The sequence below is a fragment of the Chlamydotis macqueenii genome, chromosome 1 (genome assembly GCF_036417535.1).
Source record: "Chlamydotis macqueenii isolate bChlMac1 chromosome 1, bChlMac1.mat, whole genome shotgun sequence".
NCBI classification, from domain to species: Eukaryota; Metazoa; Chordata; class Aves; order Otidiformes; family Otididae; genus Chlamydotis; species Chlamydotis macqueenii.
The window spans coordinates 33,034,063-33,057,312 of record NC_141556.1 but is presented as its reverse complement, the minus strand read 5'-3'; the positions used below and the strand labels follow the sequence as shown (position 1 = coordinate 33,057,312).

At 38.9% G+C, this 23,250-nt stretch overlaps 1 protein-coding gene across 2 annotated transcripts in view; it reads right to left on the bottom strand.

Annotated features, from left to right (window-relative positions):
• Positions 1-23,250, bottom strand: part of TMEM117 (transmembrane protein 117) — a 217,142-nt gene that overhangs the window by 35,581 nt on the left and 158,311 nt on the right. For both annotated transcript variants that reach the window (XM_086740017.1, XM_086740015.1), the window contains one exon: positions 8,265-8,424. In XM_086740017.1, coding sequence (XP_086596143.1) covers positions 8,265-8,424 — 160 coding nt within the window. The remainder of the gene's footprint in view (positions 1-8,264; positions 8,425-23,250) is intronic.

Sequence of the window (23,250 nt, the reverse complement as noted above, 5' to 3'; positions counted from 1 at the left end):
CAGCCTCATCTCAGATTTTTCATTTTTTAGATAAAAAGCTGTGTAACAACATTCATTACAAAGCAGATTTCTACAATCAAATAATATATTCCAGAGCATTGCTGTGGAGAGTTGAAATTATCTGAATGTCACCATTGCTGTTATATCAACATCTATCACTGCAATACGATCATAAGCAATGCAACACTAATCACACACACATCCCACAACAACAAAGCCTATCACACACTGATTATAGCAGAATCTGTGAAAAGACTCTCCTTGCAACTAAAGATGAAAAGAGTCCTGTGAAAGACTTGCAAACAATTTCCAGCTTCGCTTGTTCCTGGAGTTCCATGTTTCTTGTGCATTTGGGCTGGATATGGTGGTTTCAGAGGGCAGCGTGTGAGAATGTTAGGTCTGCTTTTGGAGAACGGCTTCATTATGTCAGTCAAATTCCTGCACTGCAAAAGAAGGGCCTCAGTGTCACATGTACGGCACGTACCCATTGTCAGGGTAAAAGGGAATGACTGTGACAAATGGGAAGCTTTTTCAGCTAATTCATTTTGTGTGTAGTCATCTCAGAGCCAAGGGGCTCCAGGTGGGACTGGTGCCTGATTATGCTAGAAGCTGTACCAAGTCAGACAGCATCCTCCTCTGAGCACCTTAGGGACTAGGCAGACAACCAGGCAACTAGAGAAAGAAAAGAACTACAGTTGTTTCTTTTCAGCAAATGAGGAACTGAGTCACAGAGCTAAAAAAAAGGGCCCAGCCCTCAGCCAGTATAAACTGGCACAATAGGATTCAGGTCAGCACAAATACACCAACTTGCAGCAGCTGAAGCAAACCCTGGAGTTGAATCTATAATGCCTGAGACAAATACAATGCATCCAAGTAAGATTTAACCATCCAGAGTGTGAAGGACTAAATATACTTTAAAATACTGTACTTTGCATGTCTTGTTTGACAAAATCCACAGCATAAAATGATGGTGCTGGTTATCAAACTAGACAAGCACAGAATGAGAACACTGCGTTATAAACCAGACAGCTCATTAAAAAGGTAGGCTATATAATGTGCAATAAAGGAAAAGATACACCCACCTTTTCTCAGGGGAATATGATTTTGCTTATCATTTTCTTAGTCCCAAAGTAACGGAAAGAGTTGAAGAAATAAACTGTACTTTATAGTGGGTTCTGGCAAGGGGGTGAAGGACTGTTTCAGGTATTTTCAAAAGGAATTTATACATCCAGCTGGATCTTGAAAATATTCCAACAGAGACTTCTGGGTTTTAATTACACATAACAATGCTTTACTTTTCCCCCCTCATCACACTTCTACATACACTTCCATCAAATTCAAAAGGTGTTTCCCTTCAAAATAAAAGCACTGGATTTCAAATGCATTATTTCATTCTCTGATCTATAAGTATAGTACATTTCCATTCTCTTTGCCTTGTCCACACCCTCACTGTCCTGTCAGGAGAGGTCAGGGACAGCTTCACTCTGTGGGAGCCTAACTTCATTTCTAGATGCTTGTTCCTGAGATTTCCCTGGCTATTTCTGGGACCATACTAACTTGTCCTTCTTGCTACCATGACAGCCAGGAAATAACCCACTCACTTGATACCAGTCACAGATGCAAGATACAGGAAAGCTCACAGAAAGCAGATATTTGATGGAATGGATGAAAGCAGAGCTCAGGAGAGCTAATGTTCTGTGTCCAAAACAGAATGGAGTAAGACCTGATACCCCCAAAACAAGTGACTTTCAGGGAAAAAAAAAAAAAAAAAAAGGCACTTTAGGACTGTGAAATTCAATGCAGATATAAATACAAGAGTAGCAGCTGTGGAGGCAGGTTCAAGAAAAGGAATGTTTCCAGGACAGGCAAGAAAGACCTGTGTCTGACCCAGCAGGAAGAAGTGCCACAGTGCTAGTAATTGCGAAATGAGAAATATTATTAATACTTTGGTTAAACCCTGTTTAGCAACAGACTCAAGTCTGTCACTTGAATTTGTAGTAAGTATAAACAATGCGAAGCTGTAAATCAAAAGCTGTTCAAGTCTAGTCCTTCTGAGTCACTTTTATTTTTCAGGATTATTTTTTAATGTTTTACATCAGTGCCAATAAGGAACATTTCAATGATGCATAGAAGGATGAGGATGTAGAAAGGACAAAAGAAGAGGGGACTCTTTCCCATGTGAAAGACTTTGCAAGAAGGAAAATCTGTTACTTGCTGTAGCAAGGTTTCTCCTACCATTACCTCACTTGAACTTGTTCCCTTCTACTTCAGAGACCTGCGGGCCATGGGGAGGTACAGTACCTCAGACCCAGCCCTCACAGTAGGGTTCTTTGGCAAACACTGCACAGTTAGCTGAGTGCAAGCATGTGTTCAAAATACTTACTCATTTTTGTAATGCTGTTTGACAGGCATGTCTAAAATCTACTAGTGAAGAGCAATGTACTCTGAGCAGAATGAAACACTCCACATAACATCTGAAAAAGATGGTCCAGGGTATACGGTTCCCCCCTGTAAAACCTTGCCATATGGTAAGGATGGGGAAACCAGTAAAGGAGCTGGATCTGCTGTCAGTTTTATTAAAGGTCAATACCCATCTACCCTGCCTCCTCTGAAAAAAACCTGCCACTGGTCACCTGCCCTGACATCTAGGTTCCCATCTTGAAAGGGCAAGCAGTACATAAATAAAAAAACTATAGTAACCCCTCACATACAGAAACCTTTAATCTCAGAGATGCTGCAAATGTTGTTTGCTAACTTCACTAAAACTGATGTTTCTCATGGGTTTTGACTTGTATTTTTTAAATTGTGTTTTTAAATGTTAAAAAACCCAGCAAAGGTATAATGGAAAGCACCCTGACATTCAAGTTCTTGCTTCTTTAGAAGTTCTTGTGCTGAATGGGAGGTTTTTAGAAGGATATTTTAATTCCAAGTTTGGCAACTTCCTTGGGAACAAACTATATGTTGATACTTTTTCCTGTTACGTGTTAGGAAAAACCAAAATTTATATACCACTCCTGAATCAAATGTACAGCAGAGAGGATCTACTCTGATAGGAATGACAAATTATTTTGTATATCCTGCTTTGTCTATGAATACAAAATTGTGTTTTGCTAATCTGCTTCAAAGGAAAACTACCTGTGTATTCTGCTTAAAGTGTAAATCAGGATTCTCCTCTCGTTTGTATATGTGCAAATTAATTCTATCAAATTACTGAGTGTAAACTCAGTTAAAAGTCACAATCAAATTATGTTTGCAAAGTTAAATAGATTTTCTAAAAAAAAAAACCCTTCTAAAAATCAAGTCTTTACCCACTTTGTGTGGGCAAGACTGTCTTTCTACTCTATCTTTTACTTTATTCAAGCAAATTATATCTTCTTAAATGCTGTGAGTAGTGTTTTTTAATGTGCTCACACATCGTACCAGATTTTAATAAAAACAGCCTCTCCATCAGTGTAACAGTGAAAATAAATGGAACTGTCCCTTCTTTATATATTTGTTTACAAGTCCACAGTCTGTTCCATTTTGCTGATATGCTTCTGTGTTACTGTTTAACAATGACATATAGAAAACATAATTAACATTACAAAGTAGCTAAATTAACTACTTTTTTTTTTTTCAGGGAAATACGAAGAACTAGAATAAGAAACGTGGGAAAGCCTAAACACAGATTTTCTTCAATCTGTTAAGCTTCTAATTCTCTTATTAAAGTTCTACCATAGACAGAAGTCCAGACATTCTGAAAAAAAACAAAACAAGAAAAAGAAATGAGAGGCCACTCATGAAATATGTAGATTTTCAACTGCAGCAGCAAGGTGTGATCTAAAGTTGCAAGTTAAAGCAATTTACATACAAAAATATTATGAACAATACATTTGAAAATTAGTTGTTTTTTTTTTTTTTAAATCTGGCTGCTGATATCCTAATACCTACATAACCAGAGATGCAGCAGTAGACATAAGGAATGTTAACCTTCCAACTCACTTTGATCTTAATTTCTTTAAAGTTATCCAGAAGGACAAAATTCTATTCTCCTTATTTACTGGAGTATTCTCATTTGGTATTAATAGGATTATTTTGCTAATTTGGTTAAAGATTCACATACAAAAGCTTTCTCAAAGAATCTCAGACATAAGCAGTGCCTGGCTTCTGTTTATTCCACTCAGCCGCTACAGAATTTCTTCAGTTTACTGAAGAATAAATTCTGCTTTTGGAATCAAATACTGTCTTCAGGTAGCTTTTAAATCACTCAGACATTGTATCTGATTGTACTGTTAGATGAAAAGTTGCAGTAAGTCATAAGAGTTGCAAGAATTTACACCCTGGGACTTGTAAAATGCTGAGCAAGGTAGCTATAGTGTGTAAGCCCACAGTGATGCTCAAGTACTCCACGGTCTTTCAGAAATCCAGAGAAACATATAAATGCTCACGAAAGACACTACAGAGATGAAACAATTAATCTACCCTGGATACACAAGGTTTAATAATTCAGCCACCACAGGCTCCTGCCCATTAGCAAACTCACTAAGAACATGACATTAAAAAAAAAAAAAAGAGAAAAAGGAATACATAGCCTAATGCGTGACTTACTGCCCACTTGCTCAAATAGAGGTATTTGGAATGTGGGATTATAGTTTCATTTTTCATATTTACACCTTTAATTAACAGCTTTTCCATTACATCTTTGAGAAAGAGAACTAAATATGTGAACTTTTCATTAAAATAGTAAAAAGTTCTACTACATGACAATAGCATTACTACATATCCAGCTTTGATATGTGTGGTCTTGCACTCAGTATGAAACTAAGGCTAAAAATATAACGATGCCCATGTACAGCAGTGAACGCTATAGGTGCAAGAAATATACACGTGTTGGCATTGTGACATCTCAGTTATCAGCACAGCCATAACTAAACACATTGTGAAAATTACTAACTTCATACTGTGGAAAAAATAACAAACTTGTAGGGTTTTTGCCTTCTTTCTATAAGCAAGCACATGTCCTTTAAAATGAACAAACGCTCACCTGCATTGAACTGAATTTGATCTGTTGTTTTTAAGCCAGAAAATACGCAATCTCTATATTTTAAAAAAAACAATCAGCGTTTGTATTCGCATTGCATAAAATGTCCTTACAACTAGGACTGGAATATAGACCTCTGTGCTGCCTCTCAAACAGCCTAAAATGGATAGTGTCTCTGACACGCTGTCCTAGACCCAGTGAAACTTAAATTCCATTCAAACCATGGCCAGGTAGCAGTGGGAGAAGTGGACATCACCCTGCCTGCAAGAGTCAGACATGCTTAAAGAAGTCTCCTTGATAAAACACTAGCAGAGAAATGCTACTTTGGCCCTTTGACCAGTTGTGGAAATAGCTGAGCAGGATCCTCGCAGAGCTGGAGCTCTGGACTCAAGCCATGTCACCCTCAGAACCCTTCTTCTGGATCTAGCCTAAGGGATGGTTTCTCTCAGGTCATATTGTTGGGTCTGTTTATTCTTAGTAGAAAGAAACACGCACCTTGAGGGCCTGCTGCAGTTCATCCTACTGTAGATATTTAACAACACCCCAACTGTACCTCTGTCTCTCCATTGACTATAAAGACACAGTGATTAGAATCAGGTGGAGATGTATAGACAGCAGCCATCTAAAATCAGCACAGAGGGTCCCTCACTCCAATGAGGTGGATGTGAAGTGACGTGCCACAGAGAGGTTGGCAGAAGAGGTAGGAACACAGCCAGAGCCAGAAGCCAATCACACTATCCATGAGGTCCTGTTGTAGTCCTGCAACATTCTCCGTGACGTTTTCTCAGATTATCTCAATATTTTTACAGCCACAGCTTTCACATTTGCATTTCAGTCACCAGTCTCTGTGTTCTACTTTGTCTCTCATCTATGCTTGTCTCCCTGACCCATCCCATGAGTATTTGGTGAATCGCTCGGACTGGAGGAGCCTTTGCAACCTAGAAGGAGAATGGGGCTGGGAGACAGCCACAGTTTGTTGCAGGATGGAAATCAAAGGTAAAAGGTGCACAAACCCTTAAGCATCATTCATGTATAACTGTCTGGATAAGGTTCAGCTGTATGTGTTCTCCTCTTCACATGTCTTCCTGAGTTATGCCTAATTGAAAAAAAGTTAGCTCTTCAGGGCAGGGACTGCTCAGGCATTATTTCTTTCTTATGCTCTACACAGGGCTTAGATAAATACTAGATTATAATAATACTAAGGCAGCAAAGCTGTCATTTACAATGATGTGATTATTTTTCACAGCATTGAGAATGGATTTCCAAGCTCAATTGGTTTTCTCTTGTTGCTAAACACACTATTAATGCTAACATTTAGAGGGACAGAAAATACCTGTGCTCAAAAATTAGATGAGACTTCATCTGTGCTCTCAGTTAGCATCAACCTCAAACAAAAACCACTTAGTACTAAGTGGTTTTTTTTTTTCTTTTTTTTTTTCCTAATTTTTCAGTTTGTTGCTAAAGCTTGTTAACCTAGAAAAAAAGTCTATGAAACAGGCAACAAAATGAAACAGACAACACTCTTAGAAATAATTTCTAGAGACATGTAATTCTAAAGTGTACTTCAGTCAAAGAATCATGATCCTGATGGTCTTCGCTTGTGATTTAATACTTTGCTGTCTCAGCTTGACTTTATTGCAGTAGCAATGGAATGATGCTAGAGCTACATCGTAAATAAAACATGCCAACTTAGTTGCACAGTCCAAATAAATAACTTTAAATAAATAAATAACTCAATCACACAAACATCAGTCAAGAATACAATTAAAAAGAGTCTCTTGCTTTGTGTTGTAAAAACATGAAATAGTACTTGGGATAGGCCGTTTCAAATCAAATTTTCCCATATATTCAGCAACTCCAAGGTCAAAGTACTGGAACTTCATTTTTCAAAGTTGAAAGGATGATTTAATAATTATTTGGTATGAAGACAACTCTGTTTCTCTACTCTGCATACAATATCAACTTCAGTATAGCTCGATACATCGAGCTCGATACATGTATTTTCATTCACGCTTTCATTACAGCCCTGTGAAGTACAGTCATTTATTATACATCCCCTTGAATCTTTTTGAAACAGCAAACAAAATGTAAAATGCAAAGGGAGAGAAAAGAAAGCACCAGAACGCTTACTAGAAAAACAGCATTCCCTTTCTTATCCTCCTTGTTCTAATCATGAACCACAGCGAGCACTGAACAGTGGCGGACCTCGGAAAATAAAACTGAACTATAGGACTTCATGCAGCTTCAATGTCCTAGTACAGCAATGATAAATTCTGAGTGCCACCACAGTGTCACCTCTAGGATAATTACTCAAGCAATAGATATCTCATTAGAGAGAACTAAGTGTCTCTGAAATGATCTTTGCTAGCAGAGTTACTTAGTAATATATTGGAGAGAAAGGACCCATCAGTTCTTCTCAAATTCTTTGCTAAACTTGAGTTCAATGGTCTAAGACATCTAGGACTAATAGTAAAGGTCACTCAGGCCTTCAATGCTCCTTTTTCTTCCCTCAGCCCAAATGACCTAATTTTTCACAGAGCATTGGGTGAGTTATTCGCACAAGGCTCAAACTACAGACAAATGCAAAGGATAGAGCGCAGCATCATACGAAGGAGGTTTTTGGCCACATACTTGTGACCCAGATTCCCTTCTTAACAGCTAGATTCAAAGGAGCAGACATCAGGCAGACTACAGCGAATCATCTCCCCAGTTAACCTCACTGGCAGAAGACATTGCAGTACAAGGATCTGTCATCAAAGTAAAGACATGTTCATGTGAAAGCGGAAAGTGAAATCTTAATAGCAAATACTAGTTTTCATCTATTAAAATGCTGTAATGTGTGTACACCTAATATTGTAAATGCTTGAAATATGGGAGTATTTCTTTCTTGTTTGGCCAAGCTTCTCTCACCCTCCTAATAGAAGCCTTGAATTAACAAAATAACTAACTTCTGTTTCTTTTTCTGATTTCATTTTTGCAGAAAACACCTTCAAATTTGGAAAGTCACAGAGACCTCTTCAAATCTGAAGTCACCAGACCTGGTAGTCTAAGAACAGAAATGTTTTCACAGTACAAGGCCAGGGGCTTTTTGTAAAGTCACTGAGAATGGTGTTACAAAATGCCCCTACTAATAGCAATTGCAAACCAAACATTTATGTAGTCTTAGCTAAACACCATTTGCTGTAGTGGAAATAGAGTGACTAGGCAACCTCAGTAGCTTGAATGAAACATTCAGAGAGTGTACCTGCATGACAATAAGAAGGTCAAACACCAAGATGAAAGAAGCCAAGAAGGCTCTTGAGACCTCGTCACTTGGCAGAAATCCACGATTCAGCTTGTCCCAGCTGATCCAGTCAGTAGTGATGACAAGCACAACTACAGAGGTCAGGGTAAATAGAACCGTCCTGTAAGGGAAAAAAAAATAATTCAGAGAGAATACGATAGTAATGAAGATGTATCATTCTATTTTATCAGTTTTCTAATGGTCAGCTAGTGCTTTATCAGTACTTTTCTGCTGATGAAAAGAGATTGAAGAAAATGAGGTATACAAACAAATCATTTAATTCAAAATAGGAAAGCAGTCAGCTGTATCCTTAGTAAAAATAAATTTAGTAGCTAGTATAAGCATGTTGCAAAATTAGGCTGGAGTATGTCTCTCTTGTTCTTCATTCCATATTTTTCACTGAAGATGCAAACCAATTAAGTAAAATAAGAAAGAAGTAAACTATAGAATGTAATGTACCAAGGACTGTATGATCTAGACCAAATTCAAATAAACAATTTGAGAGAGCATTTGCTAAGGCATCAAAGACTTGAGAAATTTTGAAAAGTCTTTTCTCAGCTAGAGGAGCTATAGGACACTAATTGTGAAGTGTACTTTTTATACAGAGATATGTCTGTATGAAAGAAATATTTATTGCACTAAATTAATCTTTAGAAAATTCTGAGGGTTGTAGAAAGATTTTGCTTTCTGTCTCCTGAGATGTCCTTTGCACAAGTATTCAACACATCTTACGGCATTTCAGAAGTCGGCGAAGAGTGAATTACGAAAGTAATAAAGCTTCCACATGAATGCTATGAGAATTTCAGAAGATACATTTGGCTAATTCATACAATTTTGCAATATGGTATTTAAGAAAATATCTTTCTAAGCTGTCCCTCCAAAATAGCTTGGCATCTTTTCCAGCAGCACTTTACTGATATCCTTCAGAGCTGGCGGCAATGACTGATTGAATTCCTGGTTTGGTGGAAGCAGGCAAATTTAGCTGCTAATTTGAGGGGGAGCAAGGCTTCTCCCAGTAGCCATAGCTGTCAGTAAATCTGTGCTATAATAGGGGCATATCAACATCTGAATGCACACACACAGCTAAATAATTTTGGCAGGGTGGAGTTTTTTTTTCTGCAGCAATAAAGTCTCATTTTCTTCAGCTATCGAGGGCTGTAAAACAATGTGAGGAATATTTCCCATGACACTTCCAAATGGGACAAATGCTCAGAAGAGTAAAAGAAAAATCTGTACACCAGCAGTCACAGACTACCAGTCTGTAGGCATTTCTTTTTATACATCAGCCTTGGCTGCGTCTCTGTAAGAAGGGAAAACAAATATGCACATAAGCAGTAGTGTACACATTTGGACTCCTAAACATCATTCTTCTGTGGCACGATGGGCTGCGCTTCTTCACAATATAATGAGACACAAAATGACTCGATTGCTACTACCTTTCCCTTTGAACATTTATATTTATTCTTAACAAATAAATTCAGTTATATTCAACACCGTGGTTGGCACCATAACAGTATCCCTTGAGTACATTACCAGCATCTGGGCCAGAAAGGAATGAATGAGGCATATTAGACTTAATTAGCCCTAAGCAACATTTGAGCCTGCTTATCTCCAAAACATTTGCTTAACTACCATCTCACCTGTCAGTACCTGAACCCAATCGGCTTTTCCACAAGCTCCACTTTGGCACATACCCAGAATGGGTTTACTTCAGAGAGGTGATTCGTTACAGTGCTTCTCTCATGCATATAGTCCCTTGAGATCCACAAAGATGGTTTCTCTCACCTATTTCACCCTGATAGCCGAAATTCACATGGAGGTAAATGTTCCCACTTTAGCTGAATTCTTCAGAAAGAACAGAGTCCTTGGTGCTTGTCTGTCAGCCCGTGCAGACTGCCCTGGCCACTGGGCACACAGACTTTCCTCGTCCTCTTTCTGAGGAACCCACATCTCCTGGTGCATGGACAGTTGGGAATTGTAATTCAAGTCTGCGCAGTTTGCTATGGGAGCCATGTACCCAAAAGTTATGCTCAACACTATTCTGCTTCAGTCCTCTTGAATTATGCATTTGCATTTCGGAGCAAGAGTTCAAAGCATGGAAGGCCAAACTTTGGCATGTATGCAAGCAAAGGCAGATGTATTTTTCTGCATGCTTCATTGGTATGCATGCAAAGACCAATGTGTGCGCTCAAGCCCTGATTTCCTTGAGGAAATGCATATGCACTTAAAAAACTGCTTTGTTATTCATTTTGAAATGTCAAATAGGGAGGGAAGGGAGCAGAAAATGGGCTGCTAATACAGTAAGAAAATGTGAAACCAATAAAAGAGGTTATAAATAGACTTTTGAATTGGTTGCATTAAACAGCATAATTAGCACTCAGTTGTATTTTTGACCTATGATACTGGAACACTGCAAAATATTCAATATATGCTTTTGGAGTTATTATAAACTGAGTCTGTCTGGGTTAGAGTTCAGTGCACTTCTTGTGAAAGTACAGCATTGCTCCAGTGTCCCAGTGATTAAGAGAAGCTGAGGATTTCATTTAACTTGACACAACTTGTATCAGATGAACCGATGTGAACTACCTTGCAGTATTTAGGCCAGTGCAGTTTGTCCTTTATTCTGCTATGCACATTCCTGGGAAACAGCTATGCCATCAAACTCTTCACAGCATTGCTAGCAGGACCTCTCCATCTTCTGCTTATAGAAGGGCTATGAGGGGAAAGGCAAGAGAAGACTTACTCTTCTCTGTACCAGATATTAAAAAATGCAACTTCTTTCTGTACTTCACAAAGGAAATACACTTTTATATTTCACATCTAATTCTAGCTTGCTGTATTGAATGATTATGTGCCCTAAGCACCTATTCAGCTACAATAACACACATTTTACAACATAGCCTATACTCTTCAAGATACAAGGTTGCTATGAAGAATAAAAATTAAAAATGACTGCAAAAAAAACACTGTCTAGGCCAATTGCATACTGAGAAGTTAAAATTATTACATAGGTCCAGAAAAGTCAGTACTGTGATTATCGCTGCTAGTGATGATCTGAAACCCCTAGTTCTACACTGAACTGAGGGAAAGCTTGAAGAGAGGAACTTTCTATAGCCAGGAACCTCTCAAGAAGCAGGTAATTTCTTAGGCTGTATCTCTATAATCTTTGATAGCTAGGACTGAGTTTGGTCTTGAATTTGCCAAATCGAGTCACTCATGCAAACTGAATCCACACTGCTGGCCCTCATTTGCCACCAGAACATTAATTTTGTCCTCACACACTTAGCAAGGGCAAAATCAGATGTCTTTGTCTTCTGCATCTTTGCACAACAGCACTTTGCTGGACCATAAGCTTTGACTAAGCTGACCAACCACTTAGCATCTATCACCCAGTGTATTGTACACTGCAAAAGGTTATGCACAACATGGGCCAGAAGCTTGAGCAGGTCATTGGTCATGGCTGCAGACAATCCCTCATGGCAGACAGGTCATAACTTCAACCTTGCAATCTCTATCATGGAGAAATGCCATTTCTGGAGGCGAATGACCATGACACCTCATTTTCCTCTACACCAGTACAATCAATAGCAAGTATAGAACATCCACACGCAACGGGCTATCTCCAACAGACTATGGCAAGAACCCGGCATTACTTTACCTACAGTGTCTCCATACTGCCATCCTAGTGTCCAAGAAAGTAGCCATCATCCTCTGCAGTGTGGACAACCCAATTTTGATGAGTTCTTTGGAAAGCACTTAGAGGTGGGGAAACTCAGAGCTGGTGTGTTATGTCAGCAGACACACACTCCCATCACAGATGTCATCCATGCCTTTGCTCTGTTGATGTCTTGAACTTTGCAAAAGTCTGAGATGCTGGTCACATATGACTCTTCAGTGAGGGTCATAATTATGTGAATAGAGAAAGACTGTCACTGCAGCATAATACAGACCCTGGCGGATTAGCGGGTTTGATGATATGTTTAGAAAACAGGGCATATTTGATTTGAGACCAGTATACAGGTACTGACCTGCACTGTAGGCAGTGTTGTACATCCCTGCTCACTCTGAGGAATATCAGTCCATAAACTTTTTTGGATATGCTCATGAATTTAACAGCATGCTCATGGAGCTTCCCTTGGGCTGCTTTGCTAGGAGATCACAGACTTCATTTGTTCACCTAGGTAAAAGGTTCCTAAACCCTGTACACATTAAGCTCGCATGCTGTGTACTGCATAGCTTCTGCTAAAGAAGGAACTCTTGTAATCACTCAAAACAGTGGCCTTCATTGTGTTGTGAGAGTCCATACATACCTACATTACCCACACATGCCATGGTCATCAGGCATATTATTTCAGCTCTATTTCTGCCTGTCGGGCTGAAAATACCACACTCCTCTTAAACACCTCTTGCTCTTTCAAAAATCACAAAAAAAAATTATCCCCAAACTTTCTGTCTCTCTGTCCCTTGCATACAATGTTTGAGCTGGCACATGATGACCAGAGATCTGTCTGGACTTTCCTACTGATTCTTCAAATAAAAATCCTATTGTAAAGGAAAGTAGCTCTTAATCATTCTTTCCTTGCCAGTGCTCTCCCCTCACCCTCTGAGAAAAGCTCATGAGGCTTTTTTGAGAAATTTCTCTCCTGGTGTCCCAGTGCCCAGATGCCCTGCATGCCACACTCTAGCACAGCTGTGGCCAAAGGGTGAACAAAAACTGAGAAAATTTAAATGAGAAACACAGGCACATTAAAGAAACAAGACATACGTACAAAGTGTAATGGAAAAAATAATCTGGACTCAAACACCAAGGACACAAAGCCCATGCACTCATTCCATCACAGTAAGGAAAAGTAACAGAAGCAAAATAGGGCCAGTTGAGGTAAAAACATTATGTAGAACATAAAATGAGAACAGTGTGTATTTGAGTGAGCAGAGCTATGTCCCTCTTCAGCAAATACTCTAAAGTTGAAGTGCCAGGGCTACCTGCTTTCATCCACTCCAAAATATTGAGGATAGAGTGAGATTTCCTAAAAAGCTCTTCCATAAGACTAAGATAAATCTTAAATGTTCAGCAAAAGAAAACAAACCCCACAAAACCCAGTGGAGTGAGCAATCCATCCAGTGCTGTGAGAACCTGAATTGTTTAGGAGGATTCTTTGCCAGAATCTTTCCCCAGTAGATGTTTCCATATCTACACTCTGGGCTACTCCATGGGTGACATCACCCAATAGTGGCAAAAGTAAAGATGAATTTTGCCATTGCCTCAAAGCAAGACCAGCTTGTTTCCATTTCCAAGTGGCAGGGACAACATGAAATACTCAACTTCCTGGGATATCAGGATCAGGAGCTGCCACACTGTGTGCTGGACGTAACTGTTAATCCCCAAACTAGTTTTGTAAACTCAGTCTGGCACTGAAGGCCCTCAAAACTCCGCACACTCCCTTACAGTGTTGTTTTGCCAGTGCCCTCATCTTACTCCAGACATTGTCCTTGCCCTGGCTGACTAGTCTGGAACTCTTCTCCCTTTGTCTTGCCACCTGCACAATCCTGAGTTTATGAACTGCAAATTCTTTCAGAATGGGATAAGCCCAAATTTCTCTGTGGAGAAAAGAAAAAGCCACTTATTCCTGGTATCTGCAATGCAGTTGTTGTTTTCTGAGTGTGTAACTGCATTCAGATACATCAGTAATTCTCTAGATACATAACTAGCAAGAAATACATTCTTCCATCAGAAGCCAGCAATTTGGAAACGTCACAGTTGAGCCTGTGCAGCTTAGTGTGCAGACTGCCTGCCATATTGGAGTTCGCAGTCTGTCTGCCCAAAGAGAAATCCCACCACTGTCATCTAAAATGCCACTAGCACCATCCCATGCCGGTGCAGTCCTTGCCTTGAGAGAGCACTGTGTGCCAGAGCAGCAGACGGACTCTTCCAAAACACGAAGCTGGGCTCTGGAGGAAGAGCTGTGGGAGACTGAGCCAGAAAGGGAGAGGAAGGGAATACCCGTGCTTTGCAATCTATCACAACTGATGTCAAGTGTTGATGCAACACTTTATTTTGTGAGGGGGGAGGAGCACATCATATATTTTTGTTTTAATTCCAAAATAACAGCAGTGCCACCAACTCTGTTGGTAAAAAGGTTTTCCTGGCTGTATCTGTAAACTGCCCATGCAAGTGCCCATATTCTAATTGCTCAGTTAATACTATGGCCATGACAAAGGCAGTTCAAACTGGAAGGCTGGCTTGCCTGAGTTGCTTCATTAAATCAGTATGCCAAGAATGAAGTTACTGACATTCTCAGAAGTATTGGCTGAGAGAAAACACAATGCGCTGCAGTGATCTTAGGTCCTGGCTGCTTGTGGACACCCTCTTCTGCTGTTTTGCATGTCCTACCTCTCACATCAAGAATCCCTATGCAGAGCTGATGAGGGCCTGACTCATTCTCTTGCAGCCCCAATGCAGTACAATAAAGCCATTTATAGGACATCCTCTACAGACCTATGCAAGAAGTACGTTTGACTTCATCCAGCCACGTCTTCAGGAAATAGTTTGTGTTATTAGTCTGTACTGAGTTGAAAACTGAACAAAACAGAATTTGTTCCTGGAAAGATAAAGACAAGCTAAGAAATGTATAAAAGTTCACAAAACATTTAATGTTGGAAACAAGAACTGTTTCCAATCTGAGTCTCTTGATTCTTCACATCTAAATCAGCAGGGCAAAGTATACTGAAAACAAATTCTGGTCTATGATGGGACCTCAAACAGTAACAAAGTGAAAGTGAAGTTTTTTGCTGCCCAGATTTCAAATACAATTCTTTGCACAACCATACATAAGGGGAAGATAGTACTGCCTTCAATTTACCAGCAACTTTGAGCTGCTCATTGTTAGAGCTATTTATAATTTTTTTCTGTCTTGCATGACCCTCTGCCAAATCTTTTATGAAGCTGCAGCTTTGATGACCAGAGAGTAAGAGTTCTGCTGAGATCAACTGAAGAGATGAAAGACAAACTTAGGCTATTTTCCTTGTCTTCATTTTGTTTTTTCCAAGAGGGAAAAAGCAGTTTCTTGCCCTTTGACCACACCTTTTCCTGAAAAAAACCTACCTGCACTTAGTCAAAAGCAGCTCTTAATCTGTATGATATAGCATTGTGAGAACTTTTCATCACATTTTCACACACAATTGTCACTAAGCCAGGTTATTTAAAAACGGTTAAACATCGCTGATAAACATTCCAAGTATTGCTTAATACTATGGACATTTGGGACAGAAGGACACATTACAAAAGAAACAAGATCCTAAATTCTGTATTGCTACTATTGTTCATTAAGGAAATAAGCATTTATAATTAGTAAAATATAATATATATATGTGAATTTACTAAATAAAGAAAATTAACTAGCATATAGTCTAGGTATAGTTAAACTCTGAATAAAACCATCTAGCAGTTAATCAGCATTCAACAAAACCTTCAGCTTCAGATGGTGCTGTAGGAAACAGAAATGCAATTCTAATCAATGTTTTATAAATTACTATTTATGTTTTCAGTTGCAGTGGTTTATAACGTCAATTTTTCAGGAATGTGCCAAAGTAGTTAAAAACACCCTGGGAAAACAGATACAGAAAGGAAGGAACAAATTTTACTGGTCCTGATATTAAAAAAGCTTTCCAGTCCTCAGGAAAGAAAGATCATCCATCAAGTTAAATACTCTCCATAATTTTTAATCCCAGAATCAGCACTGGCCAAACATACTGTCCCACAGTGTACAATAACTATAAAGAACAATGCTACTGCAGATGTTCGTATGCAAATGCCAACACTTTTTATTTCCCTTGTTTTAATTAGGAATGGTTCTGTTATTAAATCTGTCAAAAATAGCAACGCTAAAAACATTTAAAATGAAGTATTTAGTCTGCCTGTTACTTGGTGTCAGCACCACTTCTGCCATTAAGCAAGCGTAAGGGACAGATGCTGTCCTGGTGAAAAGCATCTGAGTTCTCTGGAGCTGCACAGATTCAAGCCTCCAGCTGGCCACTGTTCTCCTGCCCTGGCTGGGACAGGAGAGAGAGCAGGGGCTCAAGATCTCTGCCTTTATCAGCAGCTACTACAGTGCAACGGCGTAGTGCAGGGCTGTAGAGTGACACAGTTGGTGTTGAGGACCTCATATTCACAGCATTTGTACCCATCCACACCCGCAGCTCGCTAGGTGAGATCCCAGAGAGCAGCCTCCACTTCAGTTGCACCCAGAAGAAATCCCACCTGTGCACTCCAAGATCAATCCATGCCATGAACCAAAGGGCAGGCGGAGAGATGACTGGGAGAGTCACTTCAGAAGTGTGCTACTGAAGTGAACTGCTAATACAGACACACCCTAGAAGTCATCCCCTGCAACAAATATCTAGGAATATTTGGAAAATTAATTACACTGGACCTCTTTTGTTAAAATATGGTGCTTGTTCCCCTGATGGGGGCAAATATGTCATAGAGACATGGAATAATACTACCACCAGATTTCAGAGAGCCACATCCCCCATGGCATGCTCCTCAGACATAAATAAGTGGGAGAAAGTATATTAACATAGATTACCATCAAAAAGACTTAATTACCTGAAGTTAAATACCAATTAGAAGAAAACAGTTCAAACTAAATTCAAACTTTTAATTGCATTATCTATTTTTTAAAATTGCCATCACAACAATGTATTTCCAGTTTCCATCCTACAGTAGGATGTAATGGGTAAGTAATTCAGTATTTGCCAGTAACTGCCAGTTCCAAAATATGTCTTCTGAAATGGCCAGTCCTAAAATACTTTCTGTTTCAAACAGGGAATAGCAAAGGGAACTCTGTGTTGAGACTGGCTCATATATGCTTATCAATAGCCGATACAGCATGTTTCAGTCTTGCATTCCCAGGTAAGTCTTCTACTCTACGCTCATTGTTGTTCTGCCTGGTGAGCTGAAGAAACTGGGCACCACAGAGCATAAAGGATGCTCTGAGTTTGGCAAAACTGGAAATCTTTATTCTGCATTTTTATACATTCATTTTACATGAAAACATTTTTTGTTTATTTCAGCACTAGTTTATTTCTTCCAGTTATATCAGTTTGTCAAAGAAAGGATATTACCTCTCCCACAAACCTTGCTTTACTTCTATCCTTTGACTGTGACAGCTGTAATTTTATTAGAGTGTATCAATACAATTCCAGAGCTACTTGGGGTTTTTGCACAAAGATTTGTATAAAGTCTGAAATTACATTTAGGTTAATGCACAAAGGTAACATTTTACTATGTTTCATGAATAAAGTGAATAAGATTAGGTAATGTAATCACGTGGTGAAATATTAGAATTCTAGAGAGCACCATTTTTTTATTACAGGTAGAAGCATCTTCGAGTTTCCTTTTGCCACACCATTAATTTACTAAAATGAAAGTGTTATCTATTTCAAACAGCAGCTCATTTAAATTAAACTCATCAGCCATAAGCTTTAAGTTTCAAATGCCATTTCCTATCTGTGACACAGAAAAGGAAAACAGTTTAAGAAGGTTTGTGCTCTTGCTTGTAAAAAAACTTTTTCAATCAACATCTATCATACACAAGGTAGTACAGGACTTACATGAGTTATATCCAAGGAACTTTACTCCATATTCAACTTCCAAAGTGAGAAGTTAATTGCCTAACTCCAGTAGAAAACATTTTGAAACCCCCCCCAAAAATTCTACATAAGGTAAAGGTCAGACTTCTTTCTATTTTACTTTCAGGTGGATACATCACTTAGTCTATCAATAGAATGGGAGGTGGAAGGCAGCTGGCTGAAGAAACAACAGAAACAAGATTTTCAAAAATATTTTCAGAGCATTGACTGTGCTTGAGGATAGACCTGCCTGACAGGTTTATATTCAGACAAGGGCAGTTCATCAACATACGGAATTTACCTGTGAAAGGGCTGATTCCCGTAACATGAGCGAAGTTGTGTCAGAACTGGGCATGATTCCTGCACCTCACTGCAACTGAGGAACCAGGAGTTAGGGTAGGATCTCAGCTGCATGAGATGAGGCAAACAGACCAGGGGCAAATACCTGTTCTGTGTGATTCAGACCAGGTATTTGAATATCAGTCTTAAAGAGACCAGATGAATGCCACAATAACCAGGCTTTGGGATGCTACACGGTACTGTTTCTTCAGCCTCTCTAGTTGCAGCTGCTCTGGTTTCTATGAACAAGTCAACACCAGTACAACTCTCCAGATACAGATTTCCCACACGCAGCTGAGTGTCTTAGTGGCTAGCTATTAAGTATGTTATTCTCAGTCCTTGGTAAGAGTACGACAAAGGCTTGCTGTTCACCATAGCTGGAAGACATGGGATCATATGCCAAAACATACATAATAGAGACCTTGGCTTTCCATGTTTCCAGCACCATCAGTAATGATCACAGATACTGGTTATGAGAAGAAAACATTTTTGGCCTCCTTTTATCAGTGATCATGAAGTACTCGGTAAAATCTTAAATTCATTGGAATACAGAATGGAAAAAAACCTATTGAAATGGAAAAAAACAGATGTCTTTACATTTAGAAGGCAAATCCCATTTCAAATGCATTTAGATGGTAATTGAAATGCTACTCTAAGAGCCTAAAATTAGGCTCTTCAGATCTATAGCAGAAGCTAAAGGTATATCCCAGCACCTCCTTAATTTCCCTGAGCTGAAACATGTTATTAAATTCTAGTTTTAGAAAAAAGCAAGAGCATAGGTGTGGACTTAACACTACATTTTCAACCCTATCTATGATCTGGGTTATCTGGATTTCTAGACAGTTGATTTAAGACAAACGGATTGATTTTCAGAAGACCCAATTAACAACATGTAAGTCAGGAAGGTGCTAAAAATCCATGAATTAATAAACCAATTATTTCATTAATAAATAACTTTATTCATTATTTCCCAATTACTGAATTTACTAGCATTGTTTGTATTCACCATTTATTTCATAATTAACGAAACTTTAGCCCTCACCAAAGTTTTACTACATAGACAACACTGTAAATATTTCCTTCAGGACATTATAGACTTATATTTCTTTTGCCCAGAGAGGTGGTAGATGCCCAGAGAGGTGGGAGACGCCCCATCCCTGGAAACATTCAAGGCCAGATGGGGCTCGGAGCAACCTGATCTGGTTGGAGATGTCCCTGCTCCTTGCAGGGGGGTTGGACTAGATGACCTTTAAAGGTCCCTTCTGACCCAAACTACTCTGTGATTCTATGATTCTATGCTTAGTGTGATTTGAGGCACTGTGGAGTACCTGAGTTGGCCTCCTGACCCTGCAATAGAAGGTCACCTCTGATTCCTGTGTCATATCTACCAGGCCTATGCACTTTTTCAGTACCCTAACACATTGCAAACTGTAGTTAATGCCTATCTTTACGGACCTTAATCCCACCTTTATTCAGTCAATGGAGTCTGGAAAATTGTTCGGGTGACTAAATGCAAGTTTATACTTAGGGCAAGCTGAATAACCATCATCCGCATTGATCAGAGCTCCGTCAGCTGTACTAGGAGCTGGCACGTCAATAGCCGTAATCAAGATGTAAATACCAGGCACATAAATCCAGAGCTGAATCTCAAAACTGAAGTGAGATGTCAATGTTTTAATTTATTTCAAGAAAATAGTGAAAAGCTTGCTTGAGTTGAAAAACAAACACATTTTATTTAGGAACTGTCAAAACTCATCTTTGAATAAAATAACGGAAAAGTTCTATTTAGAAACTGTCATGAAAAATGCCACTGAAAAGTTGGGGTTTATTTGCTTTTTAAAACACATTTTAGAAAATTGAAATTACTTTGCAAAGCATTTTGATGTTGGAGAGTCTTAAAATTATACTTGCAAGTTTTTGTAAAAAACAAGAACAAAACCCATAAAATTTCCTGCTGTCTTTGTGATCATGAATTGCAAAGCATTAAGGATAAAAACAAGGTCTGATTTTATCTATGTAGACTATATGGAACATGTTGTCCTTGCCCAGTTGCTGTCATGTTGCTTCTCTTAAACAAAGCATTTGACAAGAGTAGGTGGGAGGGCTGTATAGTATACACTTATATTCTCATGGTTTTTCAGACTTTCAGACAACATATTATATCCACAATGAAAATTTAAAAATACAGTTTGAATTTAGAATAAGCTAGCCATAATAGCTTAATAGCTTTCTATGTTCTGAATTAGATTAGCTGCATATTTTAGCTATAAAGTAGTTTGATGGAATAAGAAATTTCTCATTAATTTAAGTTTCAAACACCATGGTATCTATGGAATATAACTTCTTATTCATCAAGATGTTGTGCCATTTACAATTACATTTGTGCAAACCCTATCAAAGTAAAATATAATTACAATTGTTTTGAACTGCTCTTTAATGGTTTTTTTTTTCCAAAGCACTTTGAATAAATGCAGGCTCTTTCATCTAACAAGTTGATTATATTTTGATTAAATGTATTTCCAAAATAACTGCAACACCAAAAAAAAAAAATCCAAAAAGCTTTAATCTTGCCTCCTAAGCAATGCATTTTTATGTAAAAAATTTGCCAGAGAATATCAATCTTACCTTAGTAAGAAAAGGGCATTAGCAGACAGCAAGCTGAGCATGAACTGGGATGTGTGCTGGCAGCACAGAGGTCCCACCAGTGTCTGGCCTTGTATTAAGAGAAGCATGGCCAGCAGATCAAGGAAAATTATTATTTCCCTCTACTCTGCTCTTGTTGGACCATATCCAGATTGTCACAACCAGTGTTTGGGCCCTCAGTACATAAAAAGAACCAACAAACAAAATGGAGATCCCGGGGCTGGTTGGGGGCTGAAGCACTTGTCTTGTGAGGAGAGGCTGAGGGGTGTGGACAAGTTCAGCCTGGAGAAAGGGTGGCTTTGGAAGCATCTAACAGCTGCCCCCCATTCCTCTGGGGAGGTTAGCACAAAGATGGAGCCAGCCTCCTCACAGCAGTGAATGAGAGGAGGACAAGAGACAATGCATATGTTGAAGCAAGAGAGATTCAGACTGGGTATAAGGAAAAACTATTCCCAGTGAGGACCTCCAAGCAGTGGAAGAGGCTGCCCAGAGGCTGTGCAGTCTCCATCACTGCAGGTTTTTGAGACTCAACTGGATAAAGCTCTGAGCAACTTGATCTCAGCTCAGAGCTAACTCTGCTTTGAGTAGAAGACCAGAGTCCTTCTGAGATCCTGAACTCCGGCCTGAATTATCCTGTGATTCTGTGCTCCTATGATATTTTCCCTCCAATAAAAGAATCCTAGTAGCCAAGCATGTAAGTTATATGACATTAACATTTACGGAGGAAATACGACATTATAATCCAAGAAGCAGTCCTATTTGGCTACAGAAAAAAGTGAACAGCAATGGCACTAGCCTCAAACAAAAAAAAAAAAAGTATTACGATTTCTCCTGAAAAAAATCTATGCAATCAAAACAGAAGGGATTTGTTTGTGCATAGGATTTCTGAATTTCAGCTGACACTGTTGCTCCAGCTAAGACTTTACAAATGCAAGCAGTCAAAACTTCACTTGACATTTACAGTAATTGTAATGTATAATACTTTTTGCAGATGATTCAAGAAGAATTGATATCAACTCAAAAATCGTTCAGGAAATAAAAGTTAATATGCATGTTGTTCCAGAAGTTAAGCCAGTTCCAATACAAGGATGACACACGTCTTCTTAGAAGACAAAGAAAAGTCACATCCAAATTACTGTGATTTTGATCTCCTCGAAAGTTAGCCTTTCTATAAATAGAACAGGATTAGAAAGACAAAAGAGCAAAAAAGAAGCTAATGAAGAGACTCACCATAATACACGCTAAAGGCCAGTGCTACTCTTATAATTATATGCCCACTTTTGTGGGCATATGAATATTCTCCTCTTTTAATGATCAGTGAAGATAAGGAACTTCCAAGAAGGAAAAATGACAAGAGAATTTGAGAATTGTTGTGGCTGAATTCACTAAGATGCTCAGATACGTATTTGGTTAAACTTTGAGCCTGTCAACAAGTTATCCCTCTTTAACAGGAACTTTTCAATATTTCAGAAAAAGCCCTATGTTCTATCCTGAGACTAATCTGCACTCTTTTCCAGCTTGTTATGGTAAACAGAAATCAGAAAACAGATAAATCCTGGAAGAAAGAGTAATACTCAAGGATTTTTGTGCAGTAAACCCAGACTGAGGCTTCTCCCCTCACCTGCCCTGCATTGAGAAGTGCAGCGGCTCAGATTAACATTCATCCACATGGATTTGATCACCATGCTACTGGCTACTCTGAGGAGACTGAGCCTCTCACTAGTTTTGATCAGAAATTCCTTCCCACAGATCAGAAACATTTCTCAATGAAAGTTTAATCAAAAGTGATGCATTTCTGAATGTTTGAGTTTTCTCAAAAAAAATAGTAATAAAAAAAAAAGTTTTGTTGCAGGATTCCCAACAAGGTGCAAGCAAAGGTCCCTATTCTCCTTAAATAATTTGTCATCCTTTACTTTCCAGCCTCAGTCAGTCTCTTCAATATTGAATGTCCTAACAAGTAAGACTCAGATGTGAAGATGCTCAGAATTTGCCATGTAATTTTCATTTTAAAAACCCAACTTTCCTACCATGTGCTTTTAGCTGATGTGCTCACCTGGCAGTTAGCACTCTCGTGGTTTGCTATCACCTTCTATCTCTTCCCTGTTTGGTCTTAGATCTGATTCTTCCTCCTGAGCAGTCCACTTGACCTAACTTCAGTGCTGTATGAATTTCAATGTGGTCCATAACCTGTAATACGGCCTCCCTGTCCCTAAGATTTGTCAGTGTTTTGGTGATCTAAGATTCATGCAAATGGCTAAGGATGCCTTAGCAGGACCAAAGGCAGGGGCACAGCTCAGTGCTGGATGACATTGCAGAATTCAGGCAGAGGGGAAGT